The sequence below is a fragment of the Epinephelus fuscoguttatus genome, linkage group LG10, assembly GCF_011397635.1.
Source record: "Epinephelus fuscoguttatus linkage group LG10, E.fuscoguttatus.final_Chr_v1".
Classification (NCBI taxonomy): domain Eukaryota; kingdom Metazoa; phylum Chordata; class Actinopteri; order Perciformes; family Serranidae; genus Epinephelus; species Epinephelus fuscoguttatus.
This window is the reverse complement of record NC_064761.1, coordinates 12721692-12736441: the sequence shown is the minus strand read 5'-3', so window position 1 is coordinate 12736441 and position 14750 is coordinate 12721692. Positions and strand designations below refer to the sequence as shown.

At 38.1% G+C, this 14750-nt stretch overlaps 1 protein-coding gene across 1 annotated transcript; it reads left to right on the top strand.

Annotated features, from left to right (window-relative positions):
* The first annotated feature begins 788 nt into the window (after positions 1 to 788).
* On the top strand, positions 789 to 13512 carry stxbp3 (syntaxin binding protein 3). The gene is made up of 19 exons (XM_049587941.1): positions 789 to 888; positions 3375 to 3424; positions 3614 to 3695; positions 3816 to 3892; positions 4009 to 4081; positions 4176 to 4276; positions 4734 to 4879; positions 5332 to 5425; positions 5755 to 5879; positions 6794 to 6892; positions 6982 to 7039; positions 7146 to 7211; positions 7480 to 7560; positions 7883 to 8018; positions 8493 to 8599; positions 9070 to 9168; positions 11635 to 11720; positions 12316 to 12464; positions 12820 to 13512. Exons 1-19 carry the CDS (start codon positions 843 to 845, stop codon positions 12921 to 12923), a joined length of 1779 nt encoding a protein of 592 aa, XP_049443898.1. The 5' UTR covers positions 789 to 842; the 3' UTR covers positions 12924 to 13512.
* The last annotated feature ends 1238 nt before the right edge of the window (positions 13513 to 14750 follow it).

Genomic DNA, 14750 nt, shown 5'->3' with positions numbered 1-14750 from the left:
AAAACCATTATGTCATATATAAATAAATAAATGAATATGGCAGCAGACACCTGAGAATGCAGAACAGGAGGATGAACTATCACGGAAGGATGAGCCTCTGCAGGGCATGTATCACCAACAGACTGAAGAAGTGGCCGACATCAAGAAATCCTATCTATCTATCTATCTATCTATCTATCTATCTATCTATCTATCTGCACCTTATTTTTACAGTCTATGATCTACACTCACACCCACACATGTATATATGTAAATTATATAATAAATTATGATATATTAGCCTATAGGTTGTTCAATCAGCAGTATAAAATAATTAAAGTTAGCTCCCTTTTTACTAGCTGCAACATTAAAGTGATGTACAAAGTAATATCACTAAGCTAAATATATTCCATATATAACATATAAATAATGTATTTTTCTGAAATGGTCTTTTGTTTCTAAGGAGTAGTCTTCTATTAATTTTGACAGACTACTTTAACTATATTTCGATAGAGATACTTTTTTTTTTACTGTTACTTAGGTAAAACTTAGAACGCAGGACTTTTACTTAGTTTAGTTTATTAGTTTGATTAACAGGGGCCATGCACAACACAACTGTTGAGCCAGATTTAGCGCTATGACAAATTTCCATCAAATAATAATACTTTGCATCTGCGGTACCTGGGCAAGAAAATATAAAAAGACAAAACAGTACAATACAATACCTGTAACTCATTATTTAGACGGTGGTCACGAGTACTTCAAAAACTACAGCAGCGCTCCGTCGCACACTTGTTGACGCGGGTGACGTCAGAGTGTGAGGACACGGGACAGGAAGAGGCGCAGAGGAAAAAAAAAACAAAATGGCAACGAGCGCAGAACACGGGCTGAAAAGAATAGTTTGGAAAAGTAAGTCCACCCTAACAGCACAGTGTTTATCGTGCATGTGAAAAAGCGTAACACTTCGTTTTCATAACTTAAAAGGCTATGAAGTATTTGCTGTTTTTATTCACTGTTTTTTGCTTTGTGACTTTGCATCTTAACATGACAGTTGACGGCTAAGTTTCATTCTGCTGTTTATCGCAACGGAAGTTTAAAAACTTGACTTAAGGGAGACTTGATAACACTAGGCACCCTTGTTTATCACAAGTTAACCGACATTGACTTGTTTTATTTCACTTCTGGAGAGTAACGTTAGCCGGAGACAGTGAGGTCACTGGCGGTCGTCCGGAGCCCCACCTCATATTTCAGCAGGCTAACGTTAACACAACACTGTACTAAATAAGTTAAGCTAACGTTAACCGACACAAACCTAACATCAGCTTGTCGCAGTTTGTTTTCTTTCCGGTCAAATGTTTGTGTTTCCCACAGCGCTGTCACCCTTGGTTGGGTTGGGTTATGGTTAAGATGTCGCACAGATGACTGTTTGGAGATGGGCTGAGGTTAACAGAAGGAAAATCATAACACTACACTCCGTTGTCGGTTTATTAGACAGCGACACATGAAGCTAACATTAATCCAGTCTTAATTCAAAACGTTATATAATGAATGACACATTTAGTTTTTATGTTGAGGTGTTGATTCAACGTTATACACAGCAAATCATACTTTTACTACTGCAAAGGTGAATTGACAGCTTTTGCAAACTGAACATAGTCACTTTATGAAGGTAACATTAGGATGTACTGCAGGGTTATTAGCCTATATTCAGTCCTGGGTGAACTACTCAGATCCTTTACTGAAATACAAGTCCTAATACCACTAAATAATCCACTACAAGTCCTGCATTTAAAACCTGGCTTAGGCTATATAAGTATTATCAGCAAAATGTAAGTTTGAAAAGTAGTACTCATTCTGCAGAAAAAAAATGTCTCAGCCACTGTTTTACCATTATGATGTTATTGGATTAATATTACTGCTTTATGACTGTTAATGATGCATTTTAATGTTTTAGATGTTTATAGTTGTAATAATAATAATAATACATTTTATTTAAAGGCGCCTTTTAGGGCATTAAAGGTCACCTTACAGAACAAGTGAAGACAGACAACTAAATTTAAAAGGGCTAAAAGACACATCAAACATCAACACAGTAAAATGTGAAATCTACAGCAGGGCAATGGCAATTAAATAGAATAGGCCTGTTTAAAAAGGTGGGTTTTCAGGTGGGATTTGAAAATGGATTATGAGTCAATGTTCCTGATGTTCCTGAACCTGATGGGAGGGGGAAACAGAGGAGTTGTCAATGGGGATGGTGAAACTGGTAGTGTTAGTGAGAGTGGATTTAGATTTCCTGTAAACAGTCACAGAGGGAGGAGGGTGGGAAGGTGGAGGTGGGTTTGGTGGAAAAGTAGAGCTGAGTGTCGTCCGCGTAACAGTGGAAATGGTTATTGTATTTACGGAATATATGACCAAGAGGGAGGAGATAGATGATAAACAGGACTGGACCGAGGACAGAGCCTTGGGGAACACCTGAGGAGAGAGGAGATGGTTGGGATGTGAAGGTTTTCAACTGAATGAACATAATGCGGCCAGGGAGATGGGATTTGAACGAGTCCAGGGGTGTGTCAGATATACCAATTGATGCTAGCCTGTCGATGAGGATAGTTGTGCTAATTTTAACTCCTGCATATACTGCTGGGTACTAGTTTAATCTAAATGAATGCAACATATGCTAAAAGATCATTGTATGTTTTTAGGGTCGCTGTATTGTGAGAACCACATATCTCTCAAAAGTCAGCTTTTCATGGTGTCAGATAAACAGCATGGTTTTCAGCTTTGTATCGATGCATTTTCCAACTGATCCAAGAAGGTTTTTACAGTTTATATAGCTTAAGAAGTAGAAGAATGTTCTCAACCCATAAAGGAACATTTTATCCTTCAATTTATCACAAACATTCAATGTTATCAAAACATCTGAAGATGTGTTGTTTTCATTTGACACAAAGGGGATGGCAAAACTGTAATCTCTAAAGTAAATAAAGCTCTCAGACAAATGTAGTGGTGTAAAAGGTATACTACTTGTTTCTGAGGTGTAGTGGAGTAGAAGTATGAGGTTGCATAACATTGAGATGTTCAAGTAAAGTACAAGCACATTAAAGTGGCCTGTTGTACTTGAGTAAATGTACTTCGTTACATTCCGCCACAGGTGATTAAACTGTGGAGGATTTTGCTCAGGTGTACCCAATAAGGTGTAATTAAATGAAGAGACAGACACTTCAACTGTAAAAGTTTTTACAATCTTTACTTTATTTCATAATCCAGAGAGTGTAATCAGAATTACTTACACACACCCACACACACACACTCCACACACAGTAATTAGTACTTTTTTTCTGGTTTCAGTTATGTTCTTCGTGTTGTTTTTATGAGTCATGTTCTCTATCCTCTTACAGGAATAAAAGATACAATTATTACAGACTGCAGTAAATCTGAAGTATGGAAGGTAGGACAACTCTCCCTGTGCTCAACACAGAGTCATAGGATTGTGGTGGAACTCCACATTAAAGATCCAACTTTTATGTTATTTATTTTACAAATGCACTGTGACTCAGAACAGAAGTGTAATTTCTGGCAACATATTACAGTGTGATACGTAATTTGACTGACCACTACTGATTCATCTTTTTCACAGATATTGATTCTGGACCCCTTCACCACCAAGCTTCTCTCATCATGCTGCAAAATGTCCGATCTGATGTCAGAGAAAATAACAAGTAGGTTTCCATAACAGTGAAACACTCATTTTTACACAATACTGTCAGTAGACTGAATTAACTGCTGTCTGTATGTGGGTGTCTGTAGTTACTCTGATAAAACAATTTATGTTTTCTTAGTTGTGGAGGACCTGTTCAAAAGCAGAGAGCCTGTTCTAGAAATGAAGGCCATCTACTTCATAACACCAACCGCTAAGGTTTGCTGTTATAACCTTGTATAATATTGCATTCACATTCAAATTTTCATGTCTGCAAAATAAGTCATTTTTTGTGCCAAATCGTGTTGTGATTCAATTTCATTTCATTTTTATAGTGTGTGGATGCCTTCATTGCTGACTTCAAGCACAAACCTAAATACAAAGCAGCATATGTTTATTTCACAGACTGTAAGTAACTTAAATCACTTATTTTAACTTCATTCACAATAGCAAAATCAGACAACAGATAACATACAAACTAAAAGCTTTTTCTGTCCCACAGACTGCCCCGATGACCTGTTCAACAACATGAAGCTGTACTGTGCAAAGTACATACGGGTCTGTAAGGAAATAAACATGTCCTTCCTGCCACAAGAGGCACAAGTGAGTGGTTGCGGAGTGTGTTCATTTCGGTTCTTTTGTAATGTCCTATTTCCTCTTTTTATCCAGAGTGTAACTTGCTAACCAAGGAAAATTAACTTAGTGGTCAATGTCGTGTTGCTGCTGTGAGGAACAGATTTGCAGTGTTCTGACTGAGTGTATCTAATGGGCGTTGGCTGCTTTAAGCTATGATGTAATGATTTTACAAACTTTGTATTTCACAGTGGCTTGGGAACTGTGACTGATTGTTCTTTGTTTGTTGGGAAAAAAAGGTCTTAATGTTCTCATTGTTTTGAGATTATTAAAGTAAATTATAGATACTTTTTTGTGTTGATATCCAGGAATTTAATTCTTGAAGAAGAAAAGATTCACGGGCAGCTATATTTTATACTCACATGCAAATTGTTCAAGCAGACAGTATCTTCTTTTTTTTTACTCTGGTGTGTTGAATGCTATTCAGGTGTTCACGTGTGATAATCCTGGAGCTTTCCAAAGCATCTACAGTCCCAACAGTCAAGACAAAAGGAAGACACTGGAGACAATCGCAGACCAGCTTGTCACACTGTGTGCCACGTTGGATGAGTACCCAGGGGTCAGATATAAGAAGTAAGTCAGAGAAGATTTGGTTTCTCAGGCCCTCAAGTAGAGACCTTTTGTGAGAAAGCTGGAATCGAGACTGTAGAATATGTTACCTAACTGTGCCAGAAAAGAAACAAAGCTTAATACAGTAGCAAACCCCACCTTGCTGCAGCTTAGCATAAAATTTAAATGTAAATCCAAACAACAGCAGTGTGTTGCTTTTATTATCTCACATGACATATGATTTTATTTTTCACACAATATACACAAACCATATATATACATGTGTCAAAAGCAGCAGACTACATGAAGCCAAAGAGCTTTTATCAAAAACACTCACCTAGAGTGGCTTAAAGCTATTTTTCTAGAAATGGCTTTCACCAGGACACTGCCTCTAAGTAATATCGGTGTCAGTGCAACTTCTGTGTATACGTACTTGACTGTAATAACTCATGAAAATACATTTATTACACTACCAGAGACAACAACATGGAGAATGCTAAGACCCTTGCGGAGCTGGTGGACAACAAGCTGGCCAAACACTACGAGCTGGATGACAGCGGCAAGAAAAAGGTGAAACACCTGCTGAACAAAAACTGTTGATATAATAAACACACCTTTAGCCCAGGGAGTAATGTGAACCCTGAAAATACAGTATTATTTTCCAGTGACAGCTTTTGAAAGAATGAAGATTCCCTCCTTTGCCTTAAGCAGATTGGATTAATGTTGCACTTCACCAGAAATTTGAAATGGGAAAAGCTTGTGGTGGCCGCTTAAGCAGGATGTGTTGGAGAAAGCAAGGAAAAAAAGCCAAATGTCACCAGACAGTAGCTGCTTTTGTTTAAAAAAATGCTGTGTTATTTTTAATGTTTTTAATCTGTGTATTTCACCCCTATCAAAAGGGAAAGACCCAGGCTCAGCTGCTGATAGTGGAGAGAGGGTTTGACCCTGTCAGCCCAATCCTGCATGAACTGACCTACCAGGCTATGGCTTACGACCTTGTTGATATACAGAACGACACCTACAAGTAATGACAAGCTTTTTCTACTGAATCTCAGCTCATGCACACATACATAGTAGGCTTACACCACAGTATTGCTATGCTCATATGGCCTTATGGTCATTTTTTTGATTAAGTTTCAGTCTGAGTGACTAAAGCAAACAACATTTTTTACATTGGTCCAGAGTTGAGCAAGAGTGAAACAGGCTGCAATGTAACCATTCAGGCAATTTTCGTTCACTAAAAGATCTCGTTTTGTTATTGACAATCTCAGATTATAACATTATGGAAAGGATCTCTACGGAGATAGGCTTTTTTGTTGAGGTATAAGATCGTATTGTTTAACGAGACATAGCCCCAAAATTGCTATGACCAAACCTACCAGACTCCATTTAGTAATTTTTGTCATCGTAAAACACACTTTATTCAAAGTTGACCGGAAATAATCTTACAAAAAACATCCTGTTCCAACAATCACCAACTTTGGTTTGGTTAAGAAAAATAAACCCTTAATTCACACAGTTTGATGTGAAAATATACTGGCCATATACACGCTAAAATTACCGTTTATTTAAATGGGTTCTGGTGGGTTTCTGATTAAACAAAAAGGATCTTACCCTTTAACAAAAGTTCAGTCTCTGTAGGGATCCTTTCCATAATGTTGTCAGACACTTAAAATAATGACCTAAACATGTCAGTGGCAAAAACAAGCACTTAAAGTAGACAGAAATTGACAGCGCAGACACGCCCCAAATAATTACATTGCAGCCTGTGTCATTACTGCCAGCTGCAGCTCAGTAGTGAACAAGTTTCAAAGCTTGTTGTTCCCATTTAGAAACAAAATAATGGGAAAATAGAGTCCAGGTTGAAAATACCGCAGTTACTCCTTAAGGCAATACATTTCTAGCTAACACCACCTCTCTGGTTATTTTTGTATCCAGGTACAAATCCAAAGATGGCTCAGAGAAGCAGGCCCTGCTGAATGAGGACGACGTGCTCTGGGTTAGGTTGAGGCACAAGCACATTGCTGAAGTCACCGAGTAAGTGTGCAAGATCTGAAGAATGGAGGTGTCCCAGTTCTGTCTTCCTCACCCCCAACCCTAACCCCATTTTTTTTTTCTCATAATAGAGCAATCCGCAAGTTAGTAAAGGAAATATCTGCTAGCAAGAAACAGCCAGATGGGAAGGTATCGTGCTGTGGTTTCTTCTTATCTGCTTCCCTGATCTCTTTAGCTTCGGGATTCTTTATACTTATAATGTATTAACCAAACATCTTATTTTATTGTTTTCTAGATCACAATCAGCAATTTGGCCCAGATGATGAAGAAGATGCCCGCATTCCGTAAACAGGTTACTGAGGTATGTGTTACCAGTATTTATTAAATAGCTTTTGGAGTGGTATCTGTAATTATAAGGCTACGTGATTATTATAGTGTAGCTGGGTGTGGTGCCTCCAAAGCCTATTTTCATGTGGGGTTGACTTCATCATGTTTTTAGCAGCAAAACAGATGAAAAAGTCTCAATTTCTGGCCTGACTTCCATCAAAGGAAATCATTTTTGAAACTCCAATAACAATACTTGGCTCTGGTTATGGTGTTCTTGACTTTTCTCTCTGTCCGAATTGCAGAAAACTATTCATCTGCAGTTGGCCGAGGACTGCATGGAACATTTCTCAAACAACGTGGAGAAACTCTGCAAAGCTGAACAGGTCTGTCTGTGCTCCGTCTTCTGTTTTGGTGGAACAAGTGCCAAAAAATTTTACCCTTCAACCTTGCTTGAACAAGTCAGTGGGTGGGCGGTGGTAGGGATAACAGTGGGTAGAAAGCCTAATGAGTGTAAGCACCTGCCTTTATGGAGTGTCCTTGAGTAAGACACTGATTCCCTTAGAGCTCTGGAGACACAGAGAAGGTGTGTTACTAATACTCGTCAGCTTCCAGATGTGAAATATGTGAATACATGTTTAAAAAGTCCAAACTTTTACAATATTCTAAGCCTAAAGACTTCTAAGAAAATGGTTTGTTTGTGTGTAGGACCTGGCAGTGGGGTCAGACGTTGAGGGGGTGAAGGTGAAAGATCCAATGAGGACCCTGTTGCCGGTGCTGCTCCACCCATACAGCATCCACGACAAGATCAGAGCTGTGCTGCTCTACATCTTCAGTGTCAATGGTATACCAATCTTCTCTTGCAGCAGAATGGTCTCCTTTCACTGTCTGGTCATTAGCATTCTGTAAAGTGGTATTTTGCTTTGTAGCTACTCAGTTCCAGGAACCTTAAAAAGGGCGGCGTCACCAAGAGATGTTAAAAGAACAGCTGTAGGCAATGAGAAACATTTAGGATATCACCTGTTGAGCTGTCCTTACTGAAAGAAATTCTTAGGTGACTACTATTCTGAACATTTCATAGATTAGTCTGTTTGATATATATTTTCAAATCTGCCAAAATATTTTCCAGTATTTAATAGACCCCATTACACAAATATACCACAGCATTAAAGTGAACACTCTGCCAGAGATAGGGATACCACTTTCCAGTTATAGTTATAAAATGGGCGTAAAACCTAAAGTTTTCCTTGTTGATCAAGACCTAATAAACTATTATCAGATACTTGCACTGGTTTGTTTGCTTGGTGTGTGTTAACAGGAACAACAGACGAGAACTTAAGCAAACTCATCCAGCATGTGAAGATCGAGGACGAACGAGAGTTCATCCTGAACTGGAAAGAACTGGGGGTCCCTATCATCACATCGGTATGTGGAGAAGAGGAAGAAGGAGGAAGAGATTGATTGAATTGATGCTTTTGATTGTTATAGGTTGTACAAGAGTGTATCCATCGGTTAAAAGGATCAACAATAGGGCGATATGAGTCGCAATTTTAATAGGAATGTTTATATTTGCATTTCATTTTACCGAAGGAAAAAAAAAAGTAAAAATGATTGTGATTTTGCTGGGGTCTGGTCTAAACAAGCATGTTCCCTTATGTCTGAAATATGCTTTGTAGGCTTTGGCGTGTCTGTAGCACTTAACCATATTGCTATTTCAATAATATTTTGATTAATTATGCAGCCTTAATCAGTAATCTTTATCGATAAAACAAATTGTAGCTGTCAGCATGATTTTTCACCATGGTTCACTCTGGGTTTCTTTTTCATGTCTTCTTCTCTTGGTCATTCATTCTCAACTGAATCTGGCCTCTTGTTTCTTGTGCTTTTGTTTCCAGCCAAGTTTCTTCTCTCGCAAACCAACCAGACGAGATCGTTCCCAGGATCAGACTTACAACCTTTCCAGATGGACTCCTGTCATAAAAGACGTGATGGAGGTCAGTGAGAGCAGATTAACATGTTGTATAATGATTTCTATTAACAGCTATCATCTCTACATGATCACACAGCATTTACACCTTTAATTAATCAAATTTACATACTATTCCTTGAAAACTCTTTCTGACTGGATTTGCTTTATGTAACAGGAGGTTTAGCAGCTGTAGATACCATAATGAATTAAGTATTGTAACCCCAGGAAGCAATGATATAAAGTAGGTATAGATAGGATGTAGGATAGGAAGGATAAAGAAAAGAAGTTCCGGCAATAACGTAACTGAGGCCTTACAAATCTCAACATAGCTTGTTCTAGGTCACTGTGTTACCTGCGTCCACCTCTCAAAGGCATTTGTGAGAAAAAATATGAACAGAACTGTGACAGCACCACAAAAGGAAGTTATCAGATTCAGGTCATCTGATAGGCTGTGTCACATACATGTTTGTGTGTTTGTACTGCCTCATCCATTTGTAAAAATCTCAGCATCTATAGGGCACAATAACGCACCACTTGTATTGATCCCAGGGGATGATCCTTCGGTGTCAGCAGCGTCCCTCTGCACCGATCCTCAAAAGCTTTTACAGTATTTCAAGTGTGTTCCATTTCAGATGTTATTATATTGAGGTGATTGTATATTGTATATATTGTGTTAAAACAGAGGAAGGGTGTCACTGTCACCTGCTACCTTGTTTAAGTTTGTTCTCTAGAAAGAGACATGTCACGCACACAGCTTGTTGACTTGCTTTTTCACCCTGTCTTGTGATGAGACTTGCTTGTAGCTGGGGTTTTCTTTAGTCTGATAAGTTGCATTAAAAATCTATGCTTTTGACTGCAGTTCTCAAAATTAGATGAGGAACTGAGAGGCAAAGTAACTCCGGTGTCATAAAATTAGGTTATTTCTAAAACCTGAATACTGCCTCTCAGTTCTGTAATTTCATAGGACTGAAATTCCACATTTTGGTGTCATGTGATGTCTGATAAGGAAACAGTTGGTCATAAAGAAAGCTGAGATTGTATTTTTAGAAGCTTTAAGTCTCATTGTTACAATTTTTCAAATAGGATTTAAAATTATATTAAAAAAATAACAATCCATCAAAGAGGAACTGGCTGATCTGTAATATAACAAGTTCCTTTGTATCCTCTCCTCAGTTTCACTTCCCTTTCCTGTTATTACCTGAAAAGCCATTTCTGTGCTGTCTTCACCACCCAGGCACCTGGTTTCCTGTAAGCTGTCATCAACAGTTTCCTCTTACAGCAGGAAACTGACTAGTTTTTCATTGTGTGGCAGCATAAAATCAGGTCGAAATAAATTGAAACTAAAGTTTAGAACCACATTAAAATGTAAAGTCTGTGACACTGAGAAGCGCTTGACAGCAGATTGCTCCTTTGTCTTTAAATTGTTTTTTCATTCCTGATGCATCGTGTAGTTGGCAGCAGAAATTGTCATGTAGTGATGTGCTCATTCTATAGTCCAAATATTACACCTACTTTGGAGTTTGGTTCTTCTATTATTTGAAGTGATTCACAGACTGTTTTTATGCCATTAATGTGAAAAGTCTAACTTGCATTTCAGATGTAAAGAGAAGGGAAGTAACACCACCTTCAATTTTATATTTTAAAACCTGGTATTAAAGGGTGTGTTTTTTTGAGTTTTTGATGTAAGGCTGTACACTTTCTTGGCGTTACCTTGCCATCAGACAGCTCTTTCCTTTTAGCGCTACATTTTCTCAACCTTTAACTTCCATATTCCTACAGGGAAATTGCCCAACTGTGCCGTGCGCTGCATTACACCACAGGTCAGCTTTTCGGGTCAGAAAGTGCTTTCGCAGAATCCCACGGAAACGAAATTTAACTTTTCTAAATGTATCTAAGATGGTGCATTTGGTTTTTTCTGGGCTTTCCAAAACAAAGAAATGAAAACAGCTGTGGCTAGCTGCACTGAATATAGACATCAACACTCCACCTCCAAGAGTGAGACAACTTGACATTTGCAATGAACATTTCTCTCAAGAGGATTATGTAAAACCACTGCCTAATAAGTGAGAGAGATACTACTGTACCCAACCATTAAGTAAAAATAATGAATTAGTAATTAAGTATTAGTTCATTAGAATTAATAAATTAAATAATTAATCATGAGGTAGGCCTTTTTTAGGTGGCTAAAAAAAACCTACAGCCCCACCTTAAAAACTATCCCTTTAAGTGTTGGTTTGTTGGTCAGACAGAACTATTTGATCTGTTTGGTTTTCACCCACTCATCACAATATTATTAAAGTGACCACTGAGCTGTTAAACTTCAAATCTTTCACACTTTCACAGCATTGCTTAGAGATGTTAGATTTCTGTGCATCTGACTGTATGTAGGATACGTCACATAAGTACAAGCAAGAGCTAGCCAAAAAGATTTGGTCTATGTGTGACTTAACTTTTACAAATGACAGATAAATAACAAATCTGTTCCTCTCAGGATGCCGTGGAGAACAAACTGGACACCAAAGAGTGGCCTCACCAGTCTGAGTGTCCTGCTGCCTGGAATGGCTCCGGGGCTGTCAGGTACAGTAGGTTTTTTTTATTACACTTGACCTGGGTCAGTAGCTTCTTGAAATATTTATAAATGCTGCCAGAAATGCTCCAATCCAGTTTCTTAGGGGTTATTCCAATGACTGACTCAGTGTCAAAAGCTCCTGTATACCACTCTGTGGTAGAAGCCAACACCTTTTCCTTGTTTCCACCTGTTAGAACACTACTGAAAAATATCAATATATTTCCTTATACTGTCAGTTCCTCAAAAGAGACATCTTCTAATCTACACACACAAGGTCCCAATTGGCTTTTGACAGTTAAGAGGGTGGTAAGTTAGCGCCCTCTAGTGATAATTTCCTACTTTGAGCTACAGTTGTTCATGTGGTGGTTTTTTAGGGATTGTTTGAGGTGTAACTGCCACTGGGTTTAATAACAAGAATGATCTGGGTCTATTTATGGAATCTAGAGTTAGTTCTGAATATCTGTCTGTCACCGTCTTCATGTCTTTGTCACCAGGATGTTAATGTGGTTATTTCTCTTTCTTTCCCCAAGTTAAACATTCAGCTCCCATTTCTTCTTTAGAATTGTTTCAGTACATTTCTGTTGTCCACCCTCTGCTCCTCAGTGCCCGACAGAAGCACAAAGCCAGTGCTCAAGATGAGCGCCGGACCGGCTCACGCCTCATTGTTTTTGTTCTTGGGGGAATCTGCTTCTCTGAGATGCGTTGTGCCTACGAGGTCACCCAGGCTGTAAAGTCCTGTGAGGTCATCATAGGTGAGCATTAATACATGATTGCACTAGTGACAGGTTAAATCACCTATTTCTGCTTCTTTCAGCATTTTAAATTTCTTTAGGAGTTTGTACTCAGTGACATTGCAAGGAAATTTCTGTAGTTCTCATCAGTTCCAGTTGGTAACTTCATTCAAATAAAGTAAAAGCCAATTTGATACAGCACCATAAACTCTATTTTAATTGGGCTTTTAGCCTGGGAAACACCCAGTGAATTTTAAACTAACTTAGATTTTATATTTCCAGCTTTTTTACACCACCTGCTGGAGCCAGTCAGAATTGCATAAGAGTTTAATACTCTTATCAGGGACCTAATATTTGTTTAATATTTTCTTTCCAGGATCTTCTCACATTTTGACCCCAACCGGTCTCCTGAATGACATCAAGGCTCTGAGCAAAGGCCCCATGGAGACTTTCACAATAGAGGAAAGGAGCAACGCCTGAGAGGTCTCTAACTAACACCTCCCCAATCTCACCCAACCTCCCTACATCTCATATCACCCAGCACAGTGCACTCAACTGGACTTCCTGAATGGAAGACTGAAGGGAATTTACCTTATACTTATCTTTGTGTTTAATACTCTTTTCAAACTCGGTGCACATTTACGGTAGGCATGAGGGAAAATTCTCTTTTAACTTGGTCAATAACTAAAATTGTGGCCTGCTTATGGCATTTATAGTTTGCTAATTGTCATTTGATCATGTAGATCATATTAAAAGTGAATTGACCTCATCCTACGATCAATAATTCAAGTAAAAACCGTCTGCCTATCTGTGTTTGTGTTGTCCATATAAAAGATTCTGGTTATGTTACGTGTTGAACGACATCTGAGAAAACTTCAGAGAGAGAATGGTGGTTGAAAGTAGTGCAAAGCTAATGTATATACTGTATGTAAGCACTGAGTCTCTGCTGTGTCATTCTGACTTTTTCAGTCACACTTTATGTAATTTTGAAGAGTGTTTTTAACAAAGAGTATTTACGTTTCTTTCTTGATCTGAACAACTGACTAATAAATGGATGAAGTGGTTCAAATCTGGTCTGAGTTCCAATCCAAGGATGAATAAGTTGTTGAAATAATGATGGTAAAAGCACTTAATCCCCCTTGTCAATCAAAACAGCTGTAATGTAATATTCCTAACAAACAATCCTTTTATTAAACAGAGAACCACATGTTCAATAGACAGGTCCACAGGAGCGTATAAACCTGCTGAACAGACAATAGATGAACCAAAGGCTTCTGTAATGTTATACATTTAATTCTGCCCTACTTCTACAGGCTTTATGCTTCAGTTACGTGGCATTTAGGTTGTTAAATGTGTATTCAAGATTGTGCATAATACAGAGAAGTGTACATATTTCCTTTTTTGAGAAGAGAAAACTTGATAGGGGTGTTTAATCTTTATGTGTTTGGGAGCTTTGTGCTGAAAGTTAATAGAACAAACTATAGTAGATTGGATTTGAAAGGAGGGATGCTTTACTGCAATTTGTGGTGTTACTGTATAGCAACAAAAGAAAGGTGAGGATGAAGCCAACGTTGATATCTGGTGGGGTAAAAGTTCAGTAAAATACATGCAAATGGCTTAAACTCTGTCCCACATCCTAACACTGCACAACACACTTGTACAGTCAGCATTTTCACTTCATCTTAAATCTCCCAACTCACATGTGCTACAGGAGTCATTCAATGGGATTAAAAGAACAAATCAAGTAAAACACAAATTAGATTTCCTGTAATTCTTCAAAATACAAACATGATACTTGTGAGACTATCATGTTTGTGGGAAGGAGAGCATATCAGAGCTCATCAGATGTGATGAAACTGGAGAACAAGGCAGCTGTCTGGCAGTGAGCTTTAAATCAGAATCACATTAGAGTCAAATGTATGAATAGTGTACACTCATACAGTAGCCATCAAACAGAACCAAATTTTGTAATTTATTCACTGGGGTTGTGTCTCAGGTTTTGTTTTTATTTTGTAAATGTTACTAAACCAATGCTGTAGTGGAGCCTATACAACATAAATACATAAAGTCAGAATAATAACAGTGCTGTTGTTTTATTGCCTGGTACTGGCTGGTTTTATATTCTAATACTACTCTTATATTTGCATCTTAAAGTGGTGGAAAAGTCCAGAGCCAGTGCAACCAGACATTTTTTAGGTTGGCTATGAGAGTCCATTAGCTTTGTCTTTAACATCATCTACTGAAACTACAGTATGTGAACAGCATTTAGTCTTAAAAAAAATCAAATTAATCATCAACTCATTACTT